General features: G+C 43.4%; 1 protein-coding gene across 1 annotated transcript; it reads left to right on the top strand.

Annotated features, from left to right (window-relative positions):
• Positions 1-175: 175 nt before the first annotated feature.
• Positions 176-12,131, top strand: ARHGEF39 (Rho guanine nucleotide exchange factor 39; the record flags this gene model as incomplete). Its single annotated transcript, XM_083884449.1, has 8 exons — positions 176-322; positions 1,245-1,339; positions 2,512-2,632; positions 3,630-3,748; positions 5,454-5,524; positions 7,294-7,422; positions 10,959-11,188; positions 12,039-12,131. The coding sequence occupies 8 exons, from the start codon at positions 176-178 to the stop codon at positions 12,129-12,131; spliced, it is 1,005 nt and encodes a 334-aa protein (XP_083740575.1).
• Positions 12,132-12,361: the final 230 nt, after the last annotated feature.

Raw genomic sequence — 12,361 nt, 5'->3', positions numbered from 1 at the left:
GAATGCAGAAGGAAACTGTTAATGATGTTGCTGACAACTGACTTCCCTTATTTCCTAGGAAAGTGTAGAGTTTTTAGCTCCTGCCCTGTGACATAAGTTATTCTTCTGTTGTGAGTCCATCTTGATTGGCTCTTCAGGATCCTTTACCTCCCTGTGGATCAACCCTGACTCTGCCATGAGTGCCTCATCCCTGCCATTTGTGGTTGGAGCAAACACTGTGGAAGACCAGCGGGCTCGCTGGGAGAGAAAGCGCATCAGAACAGCCAAGGAACTGCTGGAAACGGAACACAAATATCTTGAGCAGCTGGATTTGGTGCTCACAGTGAGTATTTATGCCCCTTTTGATATGTGGTTGTCTTCAGACAGCACATACTTATTTGTGTTGTCATGGGAAAGGGTCGAGAGCAAGACTGTGGTACATCCCTAATACCTGGGACACCTGCTGTGGCTGAAAGGGTTTTTTGTTGTTTTTCTTTTACCTCTTCTGTAATATTCAATAGCTCATGGGTTTGGCTTTTTGGCCTTGGCCTGTACACAGACATAAATCTTTTAAATTTTGATTGAATAGGAGGCTTGCCCTAAGATGCCTTACATGTATGAACTGTAGGGACTCAGACAAGAAAAAAAAATATGGACAAGATGGTGAAAAACAGATGCATTGGAGAATATTGAAATAGACTCTTTTCAGTGCTGTAGTACTATTCCATGTGTTTACAGTTATGGTCAAAACTAAAAGTAAAGCTTGCATCTGATGGTGGATATCTTAGGTAGACAGTCACAATATTTGATAATTTTCCTAGCCAAAGAATGTTCAGGCTGCAGCTTCTGGCTTCCGCTGTGTGCCACAAGTGGCCTTTGAGGGACCTCAGAGGTTAATAACCTTTTCAGTCTTCCAGTACTTAAAGGGGGCTTATAAGAAAGAGGAAGAGTAACTTTTTACTCAGGCACATAGTGACAGGACAAGGAAGAATGGTTTTAAACAGAAAGACAGTAAATTTAGATTAGATGTTAGGAAGGACATTTATTTACTCTAAGGGTTGTGAGGCACTGGCACAGATGGCCCAGAGAAGCTGTGGATGCCCCATCCCTGGAAGTGACTGGCCAGGTTGGATGGGAATTGGAAGGTGTCTATGACCAGGCTGGAGCTAGATGGTCTTGAGGATCCTTTCCAATCTAAACCATTCAGTTGATTCTATGATAATTTGTGAATGCTACCCGTTTGAATTTTTTTTTTTCCTGCTTAGTACTTTGTGACAATTTTAAAGGCCAAAGGGACCCTGAAACCTGCTGTGTTGGAAACTATATTTGGACCCCTGGAGTCCTTATATTCAGCCAGCCAGTAAGTAGACACAGGATGCAATTCCTGTAATTATATTGGGAGGGCTCTATGCTGATGCGAAAGTAGGATTTGGGGAAATAAGGCTAACACCTTGTAAAACAGGTATTCACTCCTAGCATTGCTAGCCTTGCTGGCACTTGGAGGTGCCCCCAGGGAAATCCTGATCTGTATCACATATGTGGGTACCCAGTTACTGGACAGTGGTTTAAGCTCAGTAAGTCTGCTCCACAGTGTGTTCTGTGGCTTACCCTCTGACCTCCAAGTCTAAATTTGGCATAGAAACTGGATATGAGGTGGAGAATGGTAAAGGCAGGTCAGCAAAGGAATGAATCAGAAGGAGCTGTGAAAATGCCAGCAGTAATGCCAGTATATCTCTCACAAGCTATCTTTGCTCCTTATTGTCTTAGTTTGGGAAGACAGGTATCTGCCAGGGAAAGCTGGAGCTTCCCTTGGAATGGAGAATGTAAACCACCTCCCCTTTTTTGCAATTATAAATTTTCAGTTAGAGGCTTTTAGGCAAAGATTTGGGGATAGAAATAGCAGTTCTTTACTAATATGTATAACAAAGCAAAACAAAAACAACAACTACAACATTAATAACAAAACAATACCAAGAACCTTGAGGGCTTTGCTTCACAAAACCCAGGGGAGTTCAGGTCTCGGTGCCCTTGCAGGAATTCTCAGAACAGCAGGCTGGAATGGAGGAAAGTTCCGGGCTGGTGGCTGTGATGGAAGGGTGTCCCAGCAGGGCAGGGGGAGGTGCAGGATCACACTTGTAGCAAGAGGAGCAGCGTCAAAGAAGCCGAGGGTGGGGCAGGGCTGGTCCAGCTCCAGCAGGGCAGCAGAGGAGCTCAGAATTCCAGGGCACACGAGCAGATGATGGTAGATTTCCTAGGACTGGACTCCTTTGGTCACAGTAAACTCCTCTCGCAGCAAGCAGCAATCTAGCTGTTCTCTCTCCCCGAATGCCGAAAAAAAGAGTGCCCAGCTGCCTCAAACTTGTCCTTCTCCTGCCCCAAACTCGGTTATCGCTCCTTCTGAGCTTTGGTCACCTCTTTGTTTTGGTCAAGTACTCTGAAGTATCCAACACGTAGTTTCCTTGGTAACTTATGGGGAAAAAAAAATCTTCAGAATAAAAAGGAACAAACCTAATCCCAAACACTTATGCACAGAGTTCTGTCACTTCACCTGGAGAAAGGGAATTTGGGACCAGGACTGGAAAATTTTTGTCAGAGTCTGGATCTTTATGGCCACTATGCTGAGAATTTGGAGCAGGCAAATAAGACCTTGAAGGTAAGTATCTACTTTAGTCTTCATATGGGTTCTCTTTTTCCATTCTGGGAAACTGCCACATCCTTCCATTTGTCTTCTTTTTGGGGAGAGACCAGTGCTCTTACTTTTTCTGGGCTGATGAAAATCTGGCTTTCTTCCACAACAAAATGGTGAGAACTTCTCTACTTATTTAGTAGAATTCAAATTTCTGATGCTTTTTTCAGGTGTTTATATATGTATGTGCATATGGTGAGCACTGCTTCCTCAAACAGAGTTCTGTATTTACTCCCACTCTTTCATAACTGGCAAGCCTAGAGAGTTTCCAGGTTTTCACTATGGTACAGTGATCTCTTTCTAGGAATCATCAGGTCTCCTAGTCTTTTCCCATTACCACCAACTCTATCCTAGCAGTGAGATTTTCTTTTCCTTCACAATTTTTTTTCAATGTTGAAGATGATTTTTTCCTTCCCATTTATTTCTTCAAATACAACCTGTTTTCAAGAAATTTCTGCAGAATATATATTTATTCATAAGTCCTGACAGCTGTATCTGGAATTTAAACCGCTCAACTCCCAGTTTTGCCTGTGTTTGTTCCCAGATGCAGAAAGTACTGGGATATTTCCCTCCTCTTGTCTTCGCAATACATGTATTCATGCTTTTGATTTTCCAAGAGAAAAAGGCATTTTGGATCCTTACCTTAAGGTGACGTGAGTGCAGATCTGCATTGCTTTTTCTTGAAATGCATGGCAAAAAGCCACAAGCACACTCCTTGTTTTCCTGACTGAGTCAACCTTCACTTTTTCTTTAATTCCATGTACGGGGGGAGATTACTTCCATTACCCACTGGAATGGATGGCCAGAAGAAAGGGAATGGCTTGCCCATAGTCACAAAAGAAGTTGATGCTTGTGGGACTAGAGTCCTAAACTCTAAGGTGAAGTGTTCCAAGCTCTGGTACAGACTAGGGCACATAGTTCTTTCTGTGGTCTCAAAGCTATATCCCTGTTTTGTTTCACACAGGAGCAAGTGAGGAAAAATAAGTCATTCCGGAAGTTTAAGCAACTCCAGGAGACTCGACCTCAGTTTCAAGGGAGGGAGCTAGAGGATCTGCTTCCTTTGCCCCTGCAGAGGCTCCACCAGTAAGTAAGCAATTGTGAGTCTTCAAGGGATTAGCATAAGAAGGAAAAAAGGAATGTAACACTGTCTTTGTTGCTATGAAAGGGAAAGTTGCCTATTGTGTCTCAAAATCAGACCATAGAGACAGCAATGAAACAGACCTGAGGATGTACCTGCAAAGTGGAATCAATGTACATGGATAGGAGGTGATGCAGGAAGGTAGTTGTGTTTAGCCCTGGCTGCTTCCTCTAGCTCTTGTGTAGAATTGGAGGTTTTCTGCTGTCTCAGTAAGCTACTGAAGTTTGGCTCTGAATAAAAGCAAGCTGACTGAAATGCTGCAGAAGTGGTGGTCTATGCCTGTGATGCTTTTGCTCCATTTTTATGCGTATTGCTGGCCTGGAGGATTGTGAGCCTTGTAGATGGCTGCTTTTGGGAGATAAATGAGATTAATGAACACAGGAGAGCTTCTCTTTCCTCTCTGGTTATCAGGGCTATATGCTTTCCTTATTTTTGATACCTATCACATTTGTCTGAGCCTGGACAGATCCACTCAGGATCGCTGCATCTCCCTCTTGCACCAAGCCTTCCAGTTTTCAAGAAATGTTTAGTCAACATCATTGGACACATGATTTTTAGGGTTGTCCTAAAAATTTAGCAGCATGAATTGGACTTGATGATCCTTGTGGATGCCTTCCAGCTCAGATATTCTGTGATCAACTCCCCTTTGAAAAGGTAAACTGACTGCCTGAGGAGAGTGCTGCATGCACTCATGGGCAGCCTTTTCTTGGGGAGGGTGTGTGGGTAATAGAGGTGGTCTTCTGGGAACCCATATTCTGCTGCTATAGATCCACTAACTGTTTTTCAACCATGATCTTATCTACACTAAAGCAAATTTCAGAGATTGGGCACCTCGTTTCTTTGAAAATAACTTGGAGAGATCATACCACAGTCTTTCATGTAACTTTATGTAATGTTTTTAATCAGCTTGGCAGAAGTAAGCATTAAGCTGATTGGTGGGTTTTACTGTAATTCTTCAGATACGTCTTTTAAATTTGCAAAACAGTAGTATATTTGCTGCTGTCCAACTATTTGGAAAAATGAGAGCTTTTTTTAGATAAAAAGTAATTTTTTTCATGAATCAGTTCTATCATATTCAAATTTCCTTAAAACTCTGTTAACATATGCACTAGGTCATATGAGTTCTGCTAGTTTGTGAGTCTGTTAAGTTCCCTCTGTTTGACTTTACTGGGAGAAAGCATTTGCAGATATCTTATCCTCTCCAGTAGAGACTGGAAGGGAAAGAAGAAAAAGATGAGGCTTAGTTCTTGTAGAAATGCCTTTATTTTCTTGTGTGAGCAGGAAACATGGGATGAATGCCACCATTCATATACTATTAAAAATAGATAGTTCAAAGAGAAATTGGTCGCTTATTGAAGACATGCTTATGTGAATTCTGAGAGAGCCTCATGATCTTAAGTGATTTGTGAGTCTGCTTCTATTGGATCCCCAGGAAAAACCTCAAAGGTTTGCAAATGTACAAAAAACTTGGGTTATTTTAGTTGAGACATTTGATAATAAAATGAATGTGAATGGGGTGTGACCAAAACTGCTTGGTTAGGCTTACTCTGTCTACCAGCTGAGTGTTGTTCACTGTGCTGTTACTAACAGGAGGTGCTGCTGATGTTCCTGGTATCCCGTTGTGAATTATACCTGCTCTCTCCACCTCAGGTACAAGCATTTCTTCAGAGACCTGCTGGAGAACACCAGCCCAGACACTGCTGAGTACCAGAAACTTGCAAGTATGATTCCACCTGTAAATGCTGGCACTCTGATCAATTATACTCTCCTTGCTAAGAATATTTTGACTCCCACCTTCTGCCTGCTTCCAAAGGAAAAAAAAAATTCTCTTTCTGGGGTTCTAGTGAATTACTATTTTCCTTCTCCATCTTGATCAAGATGTCCCCGAGAACATGTTAGGAATAAAAACATAGAGTAACTGCCTGTGAAAATGGCCTAAGAGTTAGGTTGGAGAAATGGCAGCTCTGTGGTGTTTTTTTTAAACTCTGCTGCTTGTGAGCCACTGGAACAGGTAGCTCAAGGCATTTGTTGGTGCCCCATTCCTAGAAGAGTTCAAGGCCAGGGTGGATATGGTCCTGAGCAATGTGATGTATTTGAAGGTGTCCATGCCCATTGCAGGCAGGTTAGAGCAAGATGATCTTTAAGATCCCTTCCAACCCAAACCATTCTCTGACTCTCTTGGTCACATGCCTCAATTTTCTAGGATAATTCGTGTCCTTCGTGCTATATCCAGTCACTAGAGATGTCCCCAAGGGCTCAGTATCAGAGTCAGTCCTATTTAATATCTTTTTTGATGATGTGGATGAGGGAATAGAAAGCACCCTCAGCCAGTTTGCAGATGGCACCAAGCTGAGTGGGAGTGCTGATCTGCTGGAGGGCAGGAAGGCTTATCAGAGGGATCAGGACAGGCTGGATCCATGGGCTGAGGCCAATTGTGTGAGGCTTAACCAGGTCAAGTGCTGGGTCCCGTGCCTGGGTCACAACGCTTGTAACTCCAGGCTGGGGCAGAGTGGCTGGAAAGCTGCTGGGAGGAAAAGCCCTGGGGATGCTGATCCACAGCAGCTGAACATGAGTGAGGATGTGCCCAGGTGGCCAAGAAGGCCAAGGACATCCTGAATGTATCGGCAATATTGTGGCCAGTGGGACTAGGGAAATGATTGTTCCTCTGTACTGGGCACTGGTGAGGCCACACCTCAAATCCCATGTCCAGTTTTAAAGTCTTCACTGCAGAAGAGGCACTGAGGTGCTGGAGTGAGTCCAGAGAGGGCAATGGAGCTGGGGAAGGGTCTGGAACACAAGTCCTGTGAGATGTGGCTGAGGGAGCTGGGGGTGTTTAGTCTGGAGAAAAGGGGTGACCTGATCACTCTCTACAAGTACCTGCAAGGAGGTTGTGGCCAGTTGGGGATTGGCCTCTTCTCCCAGGTAACAAGCAACAGGACGAGAGGAAATGGTGTCAAGCTGTGCCAGGGGAAGTTCAGGATGGATACTGGCAGGCATTTCTTCATGGAATGAAGTCCACTGGAATGGACTGCCCAGGAAAGTGGTAGAGTCACCATCCCTGAAAACGTTTAAGAAATGATACTCAATGCCGTGGTCTAGTTGACAAGGTGATGTTCAGTCCTAGGTTGAACTCAGTGATCTCAGTAGTCTTTTCCAATCTAAGTGATTCTGTGGTTTGTACAAGCTGTTAACACCACTTGTAGGCCATTTTCCTTTTTTGCTTCCACATCTAGGAAATTATTCCTCCCTCTGATGTTTCATTGGCAAATGTCTTCTCTAACTGTAGAATTGTATAGATTCTGTAGAACTGGAAAGAGGCTTCTGGAGATGATCTAGTCAAATCTCCCACAGAAATTCCTGAATAAAACCATTGTTGATACTTGGTTTAAAACTTTTCTTCTTAATTTTATACTGTCTTTTCTTAGCAAGATGTATAAGGTTAAATAAGCATTCATTTGTGATACTTCAGAGTATGCTGCTATAATTTCAGAGACTATGAAATCTGTTTGCGAGGTATCTCAATGGGTCCAAGATGTCTTTGATAAGAGAGAGAACTCCTTGCAGCTACTTCGGGTTCAGAAATTGCTCAAAGGACAAAAGACTCAGATTTTGATTCCAGGTGGGTCTTACTGACAGCTGTTTTTCTTCTGCGATGCTGAGGTACATGGATGTCCTCCTTTATCTCTGACTCAACTCACAGTAATCAGTTTTCCCCTTCTGCCCAAATTCCACAGATAAGTGGTAAAGGAATATGACTACTAATTCAAGCACTTTTTTTTTTTTTTTTTTTTTAATTAAGAATTTTTGAGTAAGGATAAGCAACAGCTTAATTGCCTGACATTCAGAAAGGAGAAGCTGATGACATGTGGTCAGAAAGTGAGGAACCCAGAAGATCAGGAGTATAAGTCCTGGGTGGGAATGAAAGAGAGACACTAAATTCTTTTGGAAGAGTGTAAGTAGTGGTATTATCCCTACTCCTGAGCATAAAGGGCATGAGAACTGTGTTGTTGTTTACATTAAGCTACAAGATTAATGGCATTCTGCTCACACCCTTCATATGAAGAATCTTCTTTTATCTGCAGGGTTAAACAGAGCCAGAAATCATTGTATTTGTGTTGATAGCTGAGATAGATAAAGCCAGTCACTGGCATGTAGAAACATTTATATGGATAACAGGTCTCTTATGTGACTGGGCACTCTCCATGCCCAGACTACACTCTGAGCTATGTATGAAATATTGTGAGAAATGCGCAATTAGTTATGAAATAGTCATTTGAGGCTTCACCTGTAGCCTCACTCAACTCGGCTGTTGGAGAGGTTATCCAGGCACAGTGCTGCAGCTGGAGAATAGTGTTAAAGTCACTGTGTGTGAAGATCTCCAAGACAAGAACCTCCAGGTACTTGTGAATGTGGTTGTAATTAATACGTGGATTTTTAGATGAAAAAACTTTCCCCACTGGAATGGGGAAAGACTCAGAAAGGAAAACTGAGAAAGCTTGTGGGCTGAGATAAAGATAGTTGAACAAGAAAGCAAAAGCTGTTCATGCAAGCAAAGCCATGCAAGGAATTTATCCACCGCTTGCCATCGACAGGCAGACGTTCACCTATACCAAGGAAAGAGCTCTAACCAGGGCTCTACCACACATTGTGCTTACCTGGCAAGGCAAGAGCCATCACTTTAAAACTCCTCCCTTTCCTTCTTTCCCAGCATAACAGGCTGAACATGATACACAACGTCCCTTTGGGGATTTCGGATCAGCTGTCCTATCTGTGACCCTTCCCACATTCACGTGCACTCCTAGCCTCCTCACCTGTGGCTTGAAGAGCAGAAAAGCCATTGATACTGAGCAGTGCTTGCACAGCAATAACAAAAGATCCCTGTGTTGTCTGTCAATGGTGTTTTCAGTGCAAATCCAAGACAGCCACATGCCAGCTTATGGGAAAAATTACTTCTATCCTAGTCAAACCAGCACAGGTAGAACAAAGGTCACTTATCAGAGGTTATTCTCAAAGATGCTCAGTCAGTGGGCAAAATAATTTACAATTATCTTTCCTGTTCTTAGAATCCTTTTGGTGTTGCCAGGTGAGAGGGAGCTAACACAGGTGTGCTCTGCTTATACTGAGCAGAAGCGTTGTGGGGGGCTGCTGGGCACACTTGGGGTAGTGTGTTAAATAAAAAAATAATTTAATTATCCTGATTAATCTTAGAACTAATGTTAGAACTAAGATAACACCATGAAAACAAACAAACACTCCCAAACCGTGTAACTGGACCAGAGACGGCCATGTTTGAAAGTCCACTGATTATTTTGGTCTCTGCAAATTCTGAGATGTAGTAGGATGGGTGCTGAGGGTCAGTAAAGACATTTCCATTATCTAGGACAGAGAATTCTTACAGTCATGTTTTCCATTGGCTGGAGTTACAGTTATCATGGGATATGAGAAGCAGAAATGTAAGAGGCAGCTGGGGCTTGCTAGTTTTGGGCCAGCTTTCCAGAAACAAGATAGCTTTTGCAGGACAGTTAAGATTGTGTCCTGTTGCCAGGAGGGGATAGGAGAGAAAACAAAATGCTGTAGATTCAGAACAAAGTGAGAGTGTTGGAGATGGATATCTCACATTTGCTAGTGTCTCTGAGATGTCCTGCTCCCAGTGAGGAGACCCTGCTTTTCTTGCTGCCTTCCGTATTCAGGACAAATACTGTATCAGCCAGAACTGCCTACTTAACTGAGCACATTTTTCTGTCATCCAGAGCTTCCCCAGGGATATTTTCTTGCCGTTCTTTCACAACAATTTCCTAGAACTTGTACACCTGGGAATCCTGGACATAGATCTATATTCCAAGACTTTCAGAACAGGCTGGGTCAGATTGTACGCCTGTGAGTCTGACCACAGCATAGCCTGAGGGAAACAGCTGCCAGCCCAGCCCCATGCTTCTGACACCTTCCTCCTATTTGTTTTTTTAAACCTGGATGGATTCCTGCACTTCACCCTTCTCTTCCTCAGTTTCTTTTCCAGATAGGAGGAGTGGTTCCAGTGGAATAAGCTAAGCAGGAATTTGCTCACTTCTTTGGTTTGTGACTGTAGCATTCTAGTAAGACACAATCCATAATGAAAACAACACTGTGCTGTTCCTCTAAAAGGTCTTTAATAGCTCATGCAGAAGCTAAGGCATGAAAGAGTGGTTGAAATTCCCTGGCAGATGTTTCCTAAACAAGATCAGGTGGCAATACCTTGTTATGGCTTTACATTTTTGTAAATAATCTTACTGGCAGTTATCCTTATAATTCCCATGAGTTCATGGTTATCTTCCACAATAATTCTAGTAAGAAGTCCTATTTTAATTATTTCATTTATTTATTAATTTTTTAATTGATGCTTACAGCTAGGCTAATCAAATTGTTTTGACTATTTTCTTCCTGCTTCCTTTTCCTCTTGTTTTATCACAATAATTTCACAGGTGAATGACACTAGACTCTGTTCTGCAAGAGAGGTTGATAAGGTTGCCTATTCAGACCTTCTTCATTTTCTATCTCCTTTCATGCCTTCTCTTTAGAACAGTAATCTGCAGTCTGTAATCTCTTGGCTACTGTAGGTCTGTAAATAGTTAGATGACCTGTGAAATAGGATTTTGTTTTGGGAAGGTTTTTTGAGTTTATTTTAATTAGCACACACAAACAAAACAAGGAAAAAATGGTAAGTTTTCAAAGCTGAAGCTAGTTTCCTTTATAACACTAATGACAAACAACTGGGCAACGCAATTTATGATGGTTCCTGTTGTGTTTTCTGAAGGTTTATGTTGATTTAAAGGTATGCATACCAGTCTCAAACCGTGTTTTTGTTTTGATCACTTTGAACAGACTTGCATATGATAATATACTCTTAGTTAACATAGCAGATTTATAACAACTTCAGCTACTCCTCATATACTAAACATTTTGGGCTGGTTACTGCTTCTGCATGGTTGTTCTCTGTGCTGCTGGGCTGGGCCCAGCTGACATCCAGTGCCTTCTAGTGGCTGGAATTGATGTAGAACAAGGCAACCCACAAGGGTGGCTCACCCGGTATTCCCGTTTGTCCCGTTTATCCTTTACTTTTTATTCCTGCCCGCCCTCCCTCATATCTCACAACTGTCTCTGTTTCCCTGGCATGCTCAGGGCGCTGGTATATCCGTGAAGGCTGGCTTTCGGTGGTGCCTTCAAAGGGAGAAGAACTGAAGCACAGGATGTTCTTCCTGTTCTCTGATATCCTCATTGCAGCAAAGCCCTGCCACCCACTGCACTTGCTGAACTCCAACAAACTGTCCTGCCAGGCTGTCTACCCGCTCCACCAGTGCTCAGTGGATAAAGTGTTCGGCCACACGCAGAGCCAGGGAGGGCTCCTCAGTGTAAGTCTTCCCACCTGTGCCAGGCAGAAGTGCCAGCGGAGTCAGACCTGGAAGCAGGTCTCCAGGTGTTTCAGCAGCAGAGGGACCGAGATGATGACAGTTGGTGACAAAATGCAGTGAGCAGATCTGAGTTAGGACAACCCTTCCCTTCCTGAGTGATGCAGGTACTTTTCTTTTCATGGCGTGGAGCCTCCTGCACACCTTGGGGTTACAGGCTGCTGGTTGCTTCACTTAGCTCAGGTAAGGAGGCTCCACTAGGACTCTGACATGCCCTCATCAGAACCACAGTTTTAGGGGGCAGCCCCACAACGTGACAATGAATATGGAGCATTACACTGACTGAACATGTAGAAAAAGAGAATGGGAAAGATGTGGATGTTATTACAACAGATGTTGTGCATCTGACTCCCTGAAGGCTGCAGGTTCCTTGACAGGTACCAGAGTCTTCTCTAGGGGTTTCAAGGTTAGTTCTTCCAAGGTTGCACCTGGGGCTGTGTTAGCTCTTTTCTTGTGTGCTATGACAAAGAACTCTTTCAGCAAGCTGTGGCCTGTAGATGATGGTAGTGGAAGGACCCCTAGGGACAGCTTGGAATATGGTAGAAAACCAGATGATGAGCTGCTGAGCTCTCAGAATGAGCTGTCAACTATGACTGGAAACAATGGACAAGACTGGCACTTCTTCTGTATTGTACAGCCTCTGGCTTCACTCAATATTAAGGCTAAATTTTTCTGTCTGGGAAGGAAAAGAGTGAAAATCAGCATGCAGGGACTGAATTCAGTGATGATGATTTTCCTTTTACTGCAGCTGCTGCCTTGGCAAGGAATGCCACAGATTCTGTTTGTCTTTCAGCTTTCCTTTCCACACAAGACACTGCTGTTAATGTCCAGCAACCAACAAGAGATCAATGACTGGTACCGGAGTCTCACAGCTGCAGTCAGGTAGGCATCCATGTTCTAGAGGTGGGAGAGGACAGGACATGGAAGGGACCATTGGACTTGTGTGTGGTAATAAGGGCAATGAAGGTGGCCTGGTGCTGGCAGCCAGGATACAAGCGAACAGGTAAGGACAGATTTCACAAATTAACTGTGATTTTCCCCTTTGTTTTCCTCTACAGGAAGCTGAAATCCTGACCCACCCGAGTACAAGACAGAGTGGCAGGACAACCAACGTCA

This window comes from Zosterops lateralis (genome assembly GCF_965231275.1).
Source record: "Zosterops lateralis genome assembly, chromosome: Z".
Taxonomy (NCBI): Eukaryota; Metazoa; Chordata; class Aves; order Passeriformes; family Zosteropidae; genus Zosterops; species Zosterops lateralis.
The sequence above is the reverse complement of the archived record's forward strand: the minus strand, read 5'-3'. Positions and strand labels throughout refer to the sequence as shown.